The 12,351-nt window shown below is 35.1% G+C and overlaps 1 protein-coding gene across 1 annotated transcript; it reads right to left on the reverse strand.

The window, feature by feature from the left end:
* Nucleotides 1-466: 466 nt before the first annotated feature.
* On the reverse strand, nucleotides 467-12,037 carry LOC145618124 (putative mitochondrial import inner membrane translocase subunit TIM21). The gene is made up of 7 exons (XM_081672913.1): nucleotides 11,773-12,037; nucleotides 10,754-10,806; nucleotides 8,850-8,983; nucleotides 4,204-4,382; nucleotides 4,070-4,118; nucleotides 2,960-3,079; nucleotides 467-1,342 (listed from the first exon to the last, which is right to left on the reverse strand). The coding sequence occupies exons 1-7, from the start codon at nucleotides 11,922-11,924 to the stop codon at nucleotides 1,184-1,186; spliced, it is 846 nt and encodes a 281-aa protein (XP_081529039.1). The 5' UTR covers nucleotides 11,925-12,037; the 3' UTR covers nucleotides 467-1,183.
* Between the last annotated feature and the right edge of the window lie 314 nt (nucleotides 12,038-12,351).

Consider the following 12,351-nt stretch of genomic DNA (forward strand, 5'->3'; position numbering starts at 1 on the left):
CTACACTTTGCTTGTTTTTCTCTAGAAATATACTCCATCCGTCATATAACATTAAGGCAGAGAGAACCACAGAGGCCGAATATTGTAGACGACATTTGATCCTATATCTAGAATATCGCCCAATAACATAAAATTTGCAGTACATAATTATATATATGATTCACAATACATAACTTGATCATAGCCTTCAAAAGACATCAACCAAATTCAAACCATACATTATATACATAACTATGCTTTAATTTCTCTTTCCACCCTTGTTAGAAAGGCAATCTTTATAAGCTTTTTAAAATATTACTTAACTGCTAAATTAGGGTGACCCTCTTTATGTATTTTACCAGAATAGCAGGTTTAATACGAAGTATGTATTTATAGAATTGCCACATCACTACCAAAACCCAAATACATTATTGTATAGTCCAAACCAAACTCCTTTACATGGATCCGTCGCTAAAAAAAAACATACAGTAACGAAAAAAAGAGTATAATTCATTGAACCACAGTGCATTCAGTCATTCTAGATATATTTCTGAGATGTTGCAATTGATCAACATCTTGAAGATTTATTCATCCAACAACATCACAATCATTCATTCTTGATACATTGATACTGGTCAATATCCAGATGATTACAATTCAGTTGTTCCTGATATGTTGTGATTGATTTACATCTCGAAGATTATATGAGAAATATCATTCCCAATAGACAGCCACATCAAAATCACATTCAGCCACAAAAGTCTTCAATCTTCCCAACTAATAGCGACAATAAACCACTTACTGGACAACCATATTAGATTCTATAAAATGCTGTGTTCAGGATTGGAAAAACACGACGAGTGAATTAAGTTAAGATTCAGAAATTGATGTATGAAAGAGCCAACCCTTGCAGTAACCATATCACTTTACCAAAAACATCGGAAAATCCACTCTTCAGTGTTCACTGATAAGGTACATGGCTACTGTAACAATTCTTAAAAGCTGCAGTTAGCCAAATATTTATACTTTTCTTCAGGCACTACTTAATCTTGGACCAGTAATTACACAGAGCTAATAGGGCAAAGGGGCTCAAATTATAAATTTTGGGTGGGAAAACAAAGCCGTGACTCACATAAACATGTTCCGCAGGCAAAAATTGAAAGATAAAAGTGCCTCATCTTGCCTAGCATACCTGCTGGTACTTTCAAGCTGGAAGAAATGATTCCAAGATCAACTTTGTTTGAGAAGGGTGGAGTATGTCAACAATCATATACATGTATTTCCACTGATTGTCTTCCTTGTCTTTGAACATCTCACAATAGACTTTTCCATTCCCACTAGGACCACGTATATAAAAATTCACCTGTATCAAGGACATAGCAATAAAAGTTCATCAAATTAGTGTTTCTTCCCATTCAAAAAAGCCCGTGTTAATTTTTATTTTGTTACTTTGTTATTCTTTGGGGGAGGGGAAAAAAGTAAGGCGGGGGTGGAATACAAGAAGTAAATAACTTGTATCATGCATGATCATCAGAAAATCACAAAACAAATAACTATCATCCCTCCTGCTGGAAGTATCTACTCTTCTTCAATAACATGCATGCACAGATGGTGCATAAGTGAAGTAAACATGGTCAAAAGACACGACATGCACTTGTTAATCCAAAGATCTTTTTACACAATGTACATTTATGTTGAAACATACACATAAAAAGCGTGATATTGCAATCTAAGCATGATATTACTGAAAAATGGGATGACAATTGTTTTCTTTAACTTTAAAATGACACTCCCACTGTCCCGAATTATAAGCAACAATTTGACCGGCACATGATTTTAGGCACTTTATTGACTAAATGTTTTATTGCGTGGTAGCTGACAGTAAGGCTTTTTATTTTGTTAAATGTAGTTAGCGAGAAAATGATTTGTTATTTATTGAGGGTGTGAGTGAGGCGTTATTTTTTTTTTTTTTTTTTTAACGCTATTATAGAAAAAAATTAAGCGGTCTCAAATTAAGACAAAAATGATAAGAAATAGAGAGTTCATGCCTTAAATAGAAGTATCACAAGTAATTTGGGACTGTGTTTGCAAAGAGAGTGATGCAAGTAATTGATGGAGGTGTATTTAGAAAAGGTGAGAATAAGCATAGTCTTCTTCTCCTTCACATTAGACTCAAACGCACTACAGAGCACGATAAGTATATAGAAGTGTCAGATGTGTGTGTGTGTGTGTGTGGGGGGGGGGGGGGGGGGGGGGGCTTCAAGTTCCATAAAGGTGGCTTCTGCTGCAAACTCTTACAAAGGCAGAAACTAGGACACTAATCCAGGAATCGTTAGAGAGATAAGCAGCAGAAGCCAGCTTAGAGACATCAAAACCAGCAAACACAACCCAAACATTACAGGAAGCTATCAAACTTTTTGCACAAGGTATTGCAAATTCTGTACCTGACTTCTTACAGGAGAGGGGTCCAACTCTATACAGACAAAATCCTTCACCTAAATTTAAGATCTGAATCACACTCCTTAATTGAAAGAAAATTTTCTACTCATACTGTATAAGTTGCAAATGTGGGAAAGAATTGGCCTAGAGTGGTACATACTAAGATAGCACAGAGGTTCTCAGGGAGTCAGCAAAGGAGAAGACACTTCAGTGAACAATGCTCAAATTTACAGCATCTATCGATGCCTCTTCTGTCAACAACATACCATGCAGATATATTAATCTCATAGCTAAGACAGCATTACTGGTGAAATAACAATTAATTAATTGGCATTTATGCAGCTCCTAATTGCCGACCATCTGGTCAGTGGTCTGTTCACTTCCTCACATAACCTCTTTGACTTGCAAGAGAGAATTGATGCCCCACCCCCCAAATAATGAAATAAGAGAAGATGGTTAAGAATATACTTGTGCCAACCTGAATAGAAGTCACCCAATAGGAAAAAAGAAGTAATGTTATTGTTATTAAGTATAAAATTACCTCAATATGTTCAACCCCATGTTCATCAGTCCATACTCTATGTGGAATCCTTTGGCGAGCAGCACGATTCCTGCTCTCCTGGCCATATCCTTTAACAGGTGATCCAATCCTCACTCTGACCTAAAACAGGCAAATTTAACTTATTTTAGCATGTCTCAGAAAGTATAAGCATCTTTTAAAGATTGAAATTAAAGCTTTAAGCTAAAATGGCTTTAAAATCAATGTGAGACAAGTAGCTGTATGATAAAAAGAAAGATTATGTAACAATTACTCTATGAGTGCATATTCATAAATGTTAAATAAGACACACCACTAAGACTCTAGAGATCAACTGATTCGCTCCGGCATTGCTTTGCCCATAGGTTGGGTTGTGATTTCCACACTAAACTAACCAAAAATAAGGAAAATTAGCCTTCGTTTTTGCTAATGCTAGATGACACAAAACTTCTCAGGAAAGCAAAGCTCGTAATATGCAAATTAAAGCCTTGGAAAAGAGTAAAATAAACCAACTAGCAATTACATCAAGATACTTAGAGACATTTCTTGGAGTGCTTGTATCAGCTATCAAGACTCTAAGGCAATCATATGGTCATGCTACAAGAATATTACACCTTACTCAAAAATAGTATCTAGAACAGTATTTTTTACTGGCTGCGGAAGAGGGAGAGGCATAGAACATCCCTTTCTCCAAACTCCATTTACCTCTTAATTAGATCAGCGTTTTAAAGATTGAAACAGCAAGCAACAGGTAAATAACTTCATTCATTCTTCTATACACCAAACAGGTAAAGACTAAGACTGAACAATTGAATTTTTAACTAGTTGATACACTTCCTTCGATCATCAACTCTGATATTTTACCAAAGGACAAAACTAGTCATGTGGAATATTGTAAGAATTGTCTTGATATGTACTTGTAAAATGCTAGCTTTTTATTTTTTACATACAAACAATTGAAGATATTGATGCCTTGATGGTTAAAATTGTATGTTGGGGTGCATAAAGCTCCAAATGTTGCATATTGCAATAATAAAGGAACAAGGAAATAACTTGCAAGATAGGTACATGCATACCAGAACAAAATTTGTACAATAGAAATTAATGTCTAACCTGACTATCATTCTGAATCCTATCCAACGCCTTGTTAAATACTTTGTACCTATAACAGATCATAACTTCATAAACAAAACGACAGAAAATATACTTACTAATTTAAAATTAGTAGGAAGTGCGAGAGTGTTTACTCTTTTGGTTCAAATATTAATTCTTTAAAGACACCGTATGCGGCAACAGCAGCTATTCCAAGGCCTGCTAAAATCACGATGCTGTAGGATGCACCTTCCGTAAATGTGACGGGTTTTTCTGGGATATGATATGTAGGGGAATCAAAAGGATCTTCTACTGTGGATATATCTTTCTTTCCCTGTTGATGATAATACAAAACGCAAGAATCAAAATATAAAACTACTCTCTCACAGCTGAACAGATGTATCAGGCAGAGTAGGATTTCTAGTTGATCATTATACGTCAAGAGTAAAAACTTAATACCAAATAGTCAAATAAGCTAATTGATATTTCCATGCACATAGATAAACAACACCTGATACTGACAGATATAAAACCGGCAACCAATTCAATTTGCATAAAGGATTAAAAATTGTTTCCCTCATTCTTTAATTATCACAACAATTTGGCTTATGCACTAATTATATAGTTCATTTGACCTTATTTTTTAAAATTTTATTAATATATAGAAAAAAAAATGTAAACACGTGAAATGTTGTTGGACTAAACTCAACGTATAACTTTTAATACCAAAGTAATTTATACAAACAAATGGTATAAATGGTGAAAGTAGTGTGTTGGCCAAAGTAAAAGTCAAATTGTTGCATATATTAATGAATGGAGAAAGTAACAAATCTTAAGAAATAATTAAGCACAGCTATTTTTCAGAGTCTACATCGCAATTCTGCAACAGACATGTTTAAATTAACTTTTTTAAGAACACTAGTAACTTTACAGGCCTTCCCATACTCGCATCTGAATGTCCTAGAATACAAAAGGCAAACAAATAGGCTCTCAACAACAGCAAAATTCCAAAACTTTTCCAAGCCCCAAATTTCTGACCTTGATTCCCAGAAAATAAATGTCGTTTGTAGCATAATCTCAACCACTATAGTGATTAGTGTCTTCAAAACACAGCAGTTCAAAGCACAGCAGTTCACATCAGTGTAGCTAGGATTTGGCATCATACCTTGAGGTACTATGATGACACTGCTAGGAATTAGCATGGTTTCTGACCAGATTACAGCTCTAAATATGGCAGAAATTAGGGAAGAACAATGATGATTATATTGAAAATAGGCGAATTACACTAATAGAAGGATAATTCCACTTTCGAGAGGTGGATGCTCTCCTAACATGAGCTTTCGAGAGGCTCACTCTCTCCCAATAAGAATCCTCACAATATTCAACATGATAATTACTCCTCCTAATGAGATCTATTTATAGAAAAAGTCTCATAACTAACTCTAACTTATTCCTCAAGACACTACTAATAGGCTATGACTAATGTGCCCCTCCCTCATATACTGATTCCTTGCAATACCCGCCGCCCAAACATTCACCTTGTCCTCAAGGTGGTTTATAATCGGAACTGGATTCCCGACCTCGGCTACGAATATCGACCTCGGCAACAGTGACTGAGAGTGCGCTGCCATGTACACTAGAATTGGCATGGTAAAGGACAGATTGGGCTATGATAGTTGAGGAAGAAAAAATGGGCCTTAAGTCAATAAGTCCATATTCCAATATTTGTGTCTTCCCTTGTAAGGAAAAAAGGCTTTGTAGGTAAGCAGGCCCAATACAACTTAGTAGCCCACTGTTATGATTTGGGTTGGATTGCAATCTGCTAGCTTCTCTTAGTTTTAGTAGCACGTGACCTAGCAGATGGAATTCTCTAGCAATTGCTTCAAGTAATATTACCATATTACCCTTACAAGCATATTCAATTTCTGTCTTCTTCTCCAAGCCAACAAAAGACCCAAAGCTTCTCCTGTACTCATCTCTTTCTAGACTAGTCTGGAAACCACCCAAGAAACCACCACTCTGGACACCGAACAGTGGCGAAAAATCGTTTCCACCAGAGAATCTCACTCGACTTTTATCACCGTCGGTCTTGTGCCCTTTGCCACCTTCTTCTCTGGCGACCCTACAGCCTGGGCCACCACCAGAACCACTTGCTCCAGATCCACCCCTCAAGAAGATACCTGCCCTATTCAGGCCACCACTAGCGGTGGTCTGACCTCCACGCTCAACTTTCCCAGCCAAAATTCCCTCCAAATCGCTGTGAAAACCACCAGCTCGCCCACAATATCCACCACCTTTCTCGCTGACAATTTCACCAGGACCACCACCAGTAAACCCATCCCCAAAATCACCAAGTCTTCCCCCATAATTGAGTTTCCTTGCAAAACTCTCTACTCCACAACCAATCTCACTGTCAGATTTTTCAGAGCCACCCAAAAAATCACCTATAAGGTTGTCGGCAAAAGAGCTTAACTCCAAATCGGCTTTCTCCACCACCAACTTTTCCTCTAGTGACGTGATTTCTACATCACCGCTGGGAACGTCAGTGGTGGCTGTCTGTTTCGCATCATCGACTTCAGGTTTTTCATTCTTGAGCTCCTCACGAATCAGTTTACACTCTGATTTGAACCGAGAAATCGCATCACCAACTATCTTCTCTATGTTTTTGCAGTCTCTCTGTAATTTCATCTATTTTCTCCTTAAATTCTGGCTGTGAGAACATGTCAGTGAACTCACTGTTCATCGGCACCTTCACCTGACTTCCGTCAAGGTCACCGAGGACCGGACTACTCTGATACCATTTGCTAGGAATTAGCATGGTTTCTGACCAGATTACAACTCTAAATATGGCAGAAATTAGGGAAGAACAATGATGATTATATTGAAAATAGGCGAATTACACTAATAGAAGGATAATTCCACTTTCGAGAGGTGGATGCTCTCCTAACATGAGCTTTCGAGAGGCTCACTCTCTCCCAATAAGAATCCTCACAATATTCAACATGATAATTACTCCTCCTAATGAGGTCTATTTATAGAAAAAGTCTCATAACTAACTCTAACTTATTCCTCAAGACACTACTAATAGGCTATGACTAATGTGCCCCTCCCTCAAATACTGATTCCTTGCAGACACATAATGATGAGGCCCAACCCAAAAACATACAGTATAGGTTGGCCATCAAAAGGGACACAAGTTAGACTCACCTTCTCCCTCTTTTTCTACAAGCCCTAAGAACCTCATTGGCCATCCATCAAACTCCAGCTGACCAAAACAATACTATTCCTTCAGATCTAGGGTTTAAGTAGACCAAAAAATTGCACCCATCAATTAACCAGAGCTAAGAAAAGAGTTAAGGTTTACAGTCTTCGAAGAGGGGTGAGACAAGTTGAAGATTTAAGATTTAAGGTTCAGCTATCTAGTTGCCTAATTGGTTTCTTAGAAAGATGCTGCACACCAAACTTTCATAGAGAAACAAGTACACATTGACAGCATCGTAACATGTAAGAGAAAAAAGAAAAGAAAATGGGAGGCAGGACAAATATCAAACACCAGAAATCTTTTATAATATTATAGATTTATACAGGAAGAGATCCATGAAGATTCTAATCAAATATAAAACCTCTACACTTCAACAATTCTCCAAAATATTTCACATGTTTATATTACTACTATTAAGCCTATTACTAACAAAAAGTATCTGGAGGATAGCAATGACCAAATCCTTTGTATCAAGCTCTCAATCCATTTTCTTACTCTCTTATTCCGTCACGTTTTCCAAGTCAATATGTCGAATTTACGGACTTCAATTTTGTTCACATATTTATTTATTTTTTTTTTTTTTTGACAGAAATTTTGTTCACATATTAAGGTAACCATTGTTACTCTTTTTGACATAAATCAAAACTTTGTCTAAAAAAGATTTAGGCTTGTTTGGATAGAAAGAAAAAATGGAAGGCAATGGAAATAATTGGGTTTCCTGTGTCAAATTTCAAATTGTATATGGGAAGTAGGCAATGGAAGGGAAAAAAAAAAGCTTCAAATTTTCCACTATCCTAACCTCCTAAAATAGAGGAAGGAGAAATTAAAAACATGTCAACCTTGTATTCCCTTCCCTTCCGCTTCTCTTTTTTACTTACAAACTAACAAACATTAGAATCCTTTCAATAACTTCTATTAAGACCAAATATAAGTACATGAACTTTGACTTGCATAATTGCTAATGCATAACTTCAGTAATTAACATCTTTGATAATCAATAAGTGAACATTATTTTATAAAAATTAATAATTTAAATAAAAGGATACCATATGACTATGTCCTTAGTATAAATCACCATCGATAGAAAAAAGTAGATAATGTTGATAGAGCAAAAGTCAAATATTGCATCAAAAAATAAACGGAGGAAGTGCCAAACAAGCTGTTAAACAATAAATAAATAGCATGTCTTTGCCCGGTGTTTTTACCCTCAAAATCAACACTTCTAACAATGTCAAAAACTCTTCATTTTAAAATATTCCAGGTCAAGTGCAATAACATACCCAGGTTGCCAAGTATAAGTATAGGTATAGGAGTATAAATTTTTACAGTGAAACGTCAAATCATTAAATTATACTTATATTAATAGCCAGAGTGATTTGACAATGTTTACATATAATGGATGCAATAGAACTTGAGAAAATCTTACTTAAACTAAACATAAAATTAAATAGACACAGAGATACAACATAAAAAAAATCAAGAAAGAGAAATTCAACTGTTCTCCCCCAAGATTAAGGGTAATTACACACTAATACACACCTCTGTTTGTTTCTGCCGAGATGACTCTGAAGCAGATGCAAAGGATCTGGACGAAGTCGCTTGAAACATTCTGTGGTTTTCACACAACTGGTTGGTAAATCCAGTGTTCAATGAAGCCAACGAGTATGCCTGACCTAACATGACATTTCAACATAGATTATCAGACTCAAAGTAGTCAGAAAGTGTATATGAATAACAACGAAAATTCTCGATCCCACATATCATGATCAGATTCATTATAAATCAAAGGCAGTAATCATGTAATGAACAATATTCTACACACTTCATGAATCATAATTTATATTAGATTTCTCTTTACAACAATCACTTAATTTTTCATCACATTGAGACAGCAGGATGTGAAGGAAAACATCATGCGCTTTAACACAAATGGTTGTATCATGAAAAGATCTCATTTTGAAGCAATAAGAAATGGAACTAATAGCTCACATAAAATTCAAAATTGATTATTCAAATATACTTAGACTGCTGAAAGGTATAATCTAGCGAGGAAAGAAAACTCCTGAAGTCCTTATCTCCTACTATGATCTCGGATCTTCTTTGTAGACAAAGAGCTAAACTCTACCCCAAGACTAGCAGGAAAGAATGACCATTAAGAAGTTGAACTAATAGACAGAAAGATCCTCATCCGCAATGTGAATGTGAATGTGAAAACAAATATAAAGTATGAACTCTACCTAAGATATTCATACTGACAACTTTTAGAGAATATAAGTGAAAGTTCTTAGCTAACAAGCCCAAATCACAGCAAAACAATAAAATGAAAAGGAAAATTCCATGTGACAGACAGACAGAGGAATATTTACCTTGTCAACACTGCCCAAAAAAAAAAAAAAAAAAAAAATCCTCACATTGAAATCCTAGGGTTCGAATTTGTAGAGCTTGCCCTTTTAATTAAAATCTTACTAGTACTAGAATTTATTTATTATTATTAGTAAGCAGGCAGTCCTTATGTGCATACCAATATACCATTACAGTTGAACCAATGAGGCTACCCTTTCCCCAACAATTGCACAAATGTTGACTCAGTTAAATCTTGTTAATAATGCCACTTCCAAAAAATAAGTAGAAAATCTAGACAGATTAACTAAATCAAAACAATAGTTGAAAAAAAAATTTAAATAAGATTATTAAAACATTTTTATAGCAATATAAATAATTTCATAATTTGTTTTAAAGGTCATATAATGAGGCAATAAAAATAACTTTGTAATTCCATAAGAACATGTAATGTTCATAGTAATAAACATACACTCCCAAGAGAAACTGTGGTTTTTTTTGTGTGAAACCATCTTTTAAATCATTGTTTTTTGTTTTTGTGAAAAACCACCTTTTAAAAAAAATGTTGCAAAAAACTACCTAATTTAAAATTATTGTTGTAATTTGCCACCAACAACAGAACAAATGAACACTGAATCTTTAGTAGTCGAAGCTCATTCACCTGTAGGTGGTGAATAACAACAAATTTTTTAAATTGGGTGGTTTGTTTACAACATTTTCTAAAAAGGTGCTTTTTAACAAAATTTCCTATTTATTTTAATGTAAAGTAACTTGTGTTACTTAAAGTTAAGATTCGGTATTTTTTTATGCCAACGTACACCACCAATTAAGATGGAAGAATGGGTAAAAGGATTTGAAAAAACAAAAAAAGATGAACAAATACGATGATAGGCATCAATGGTAAAAAAATTACGAGTACAACTTTAAGTTAAATAGCCATAATTATCAGATATTTCAAAAATATAACGATAAATTTGAGAAAACAAACATTCTAACATAATGTTCTACTTTCTACCCAAACCAACAAACACCCCCCCCCCCTCCACACACACACACAAAAATAAATAAAAAAATTTTTGATTCTATTCCATTTTGTCACAAACCTTTCATGTTAGCTGCAGTTTCTTCATAAATTGCAGAATTTGACCCAAAATACCTATTACAAGAGACACACATCGTTAGATGTCTTCAGGCTATCCCACAATGTAGCATCAACTAGAAAGTGAAAACACATGAAAGCTTATGACAATGGTTCTGAAAATTTTATGCTTCAACCCCACAACATACACTATTGTAAGCTTCAAGTACACGAATTGTATTACTCATTATATAAGAAGATGACCAATAAGAAGCCTTCATTACAAAGTTTAAAGTCATACAAAAAGATAAATCAATAGGAAAAACATTAACATACTCATTTCCCAAACCAGATCATGACTCATGATTCTATGAACTAAAACACGAGATATGCAATTTATGGGAAAGGTTAGAATTCAAATGAATAGAGCTCTAGGAGGCCTGGTGAGGATTTGGTTGAAGATTTAAAAAGCTCATAGACTTGCAGATATCAAGTAAATCCCAAAGCATAAAAGATTAGATGAGTGGCTGAAGGTTTGGCCAGCTAGTATTTGATACACAAAGCACGAAAGAATCACAAAATTCGCGACTAACTAATACGAATTATGTAATGATCTCCTCTTCATTGCTCATTGACAGACTAATGCTGGCATTTATAGCCCATCAGCGCTCTAGGTACCGAGAACTCCGTAAATGTTAACAAGACCAATGAGCCTAACCAGTCCTATAAGAGGCAATACACTAGTTTCAAATAAACCTACCTAAATTCGAATTTTCTTATCATAATGCAATCAAGAAATAAAACATAAGAATTTCCTAGTATCATCAATTGAAGGAAAAATTAGAACAGAAAATAAATTGAATTGAAGATCACGCCAATTGTAATGATCAAACTTGAGCCTAAAACCCTAACAATTTCTCAAAACAAATTAATTCCTAACTCTTACTAAATACATTGACACCTAAAATTCCATATATATACAATCATAATCCAAAAATTCCGCCATTAATAAGAAATTAATCAGAAGAAGAAATCAGAACAAACCTAAAGGGTTGAGTTGCGCGCGAGAAGGTCGGGAGAAGCGGAGTGCGGTGAATTGGTGATGAAGATGAAGATGAGATGAGGCGGTTGAGGGAGGAGAGAGAATCGGAGTGTCGTCGAAGTGAAGAAAGAGACTTTGTTAACCTTGACGCCATTGTTATGGCTTTGATTGTTGAAGAGAGAGAAAGAAAAAAGAAAGTTGGAGGTTGAAGATGAATGAGGGTTTTTGTTGGGGGTTTACTTGTGAATTTTTGATGACACAGAAAGAGAGAGAATCTGGGTTTGGTTTCGTTTAGGTCCGTTTCAGAGTTCAGAAGTCCGGTCCATGCCGGACTCGACCCGAATTCAGCCCGATACAGCGATATCTGACTCAAAACATATTTGCAATCTGAATTAATTTGAACCCAACCCTGAATATTATTTGACCCGAAATTAACCTGACTCAAATGAACCGTTTGCAGTACTCTTCCATCCTTTTTAATTTTTTATTGCCTCATTTTATATATATGGATCAAATATTTTAAAACTTTAACCATGAATTCTCGTTAAATTCTTTATTTTACCTTAACTCTTTTGATTTAC

Source organism: Chenopodium album, chromosome 26, assembly GCF_948465745.1.
Source record: "Chenopodium album chromosome 26, dcCheAlbu1.1, whole genome shotgun sequence".
NCBI lineage: Eukaryota > Viridiplantae > Streptophyta > Magnoliopsida > Caryophyllales > Amaranthaceae > Chenopodium > Chenopodium album.

Bases quoted from the DNA above. Each gene is read 5' to 3' on its own strand.
- LOC145618124 (XM_081672913.1), bottom strand. From the start codon at position 11,924: ATGGCGTCAAGGTTAACAAAGTCTCTTTCTTCACTTCGACGACACTCC. The intron at 4,383-8,849 runs GTGTGTATTAGT...TATCATCAACAG, and splicing joins CTCGGCAGAAACAAACAGAG to GGAAAGAAAGATATATCCAC. The intron at 4,119-4,203 runs GTAAACACTCTC...GATCTGTTATAG, and splicing joins TTAATATTTGAACCAAAAGA to GTACAAAGTATTTAACAAGG.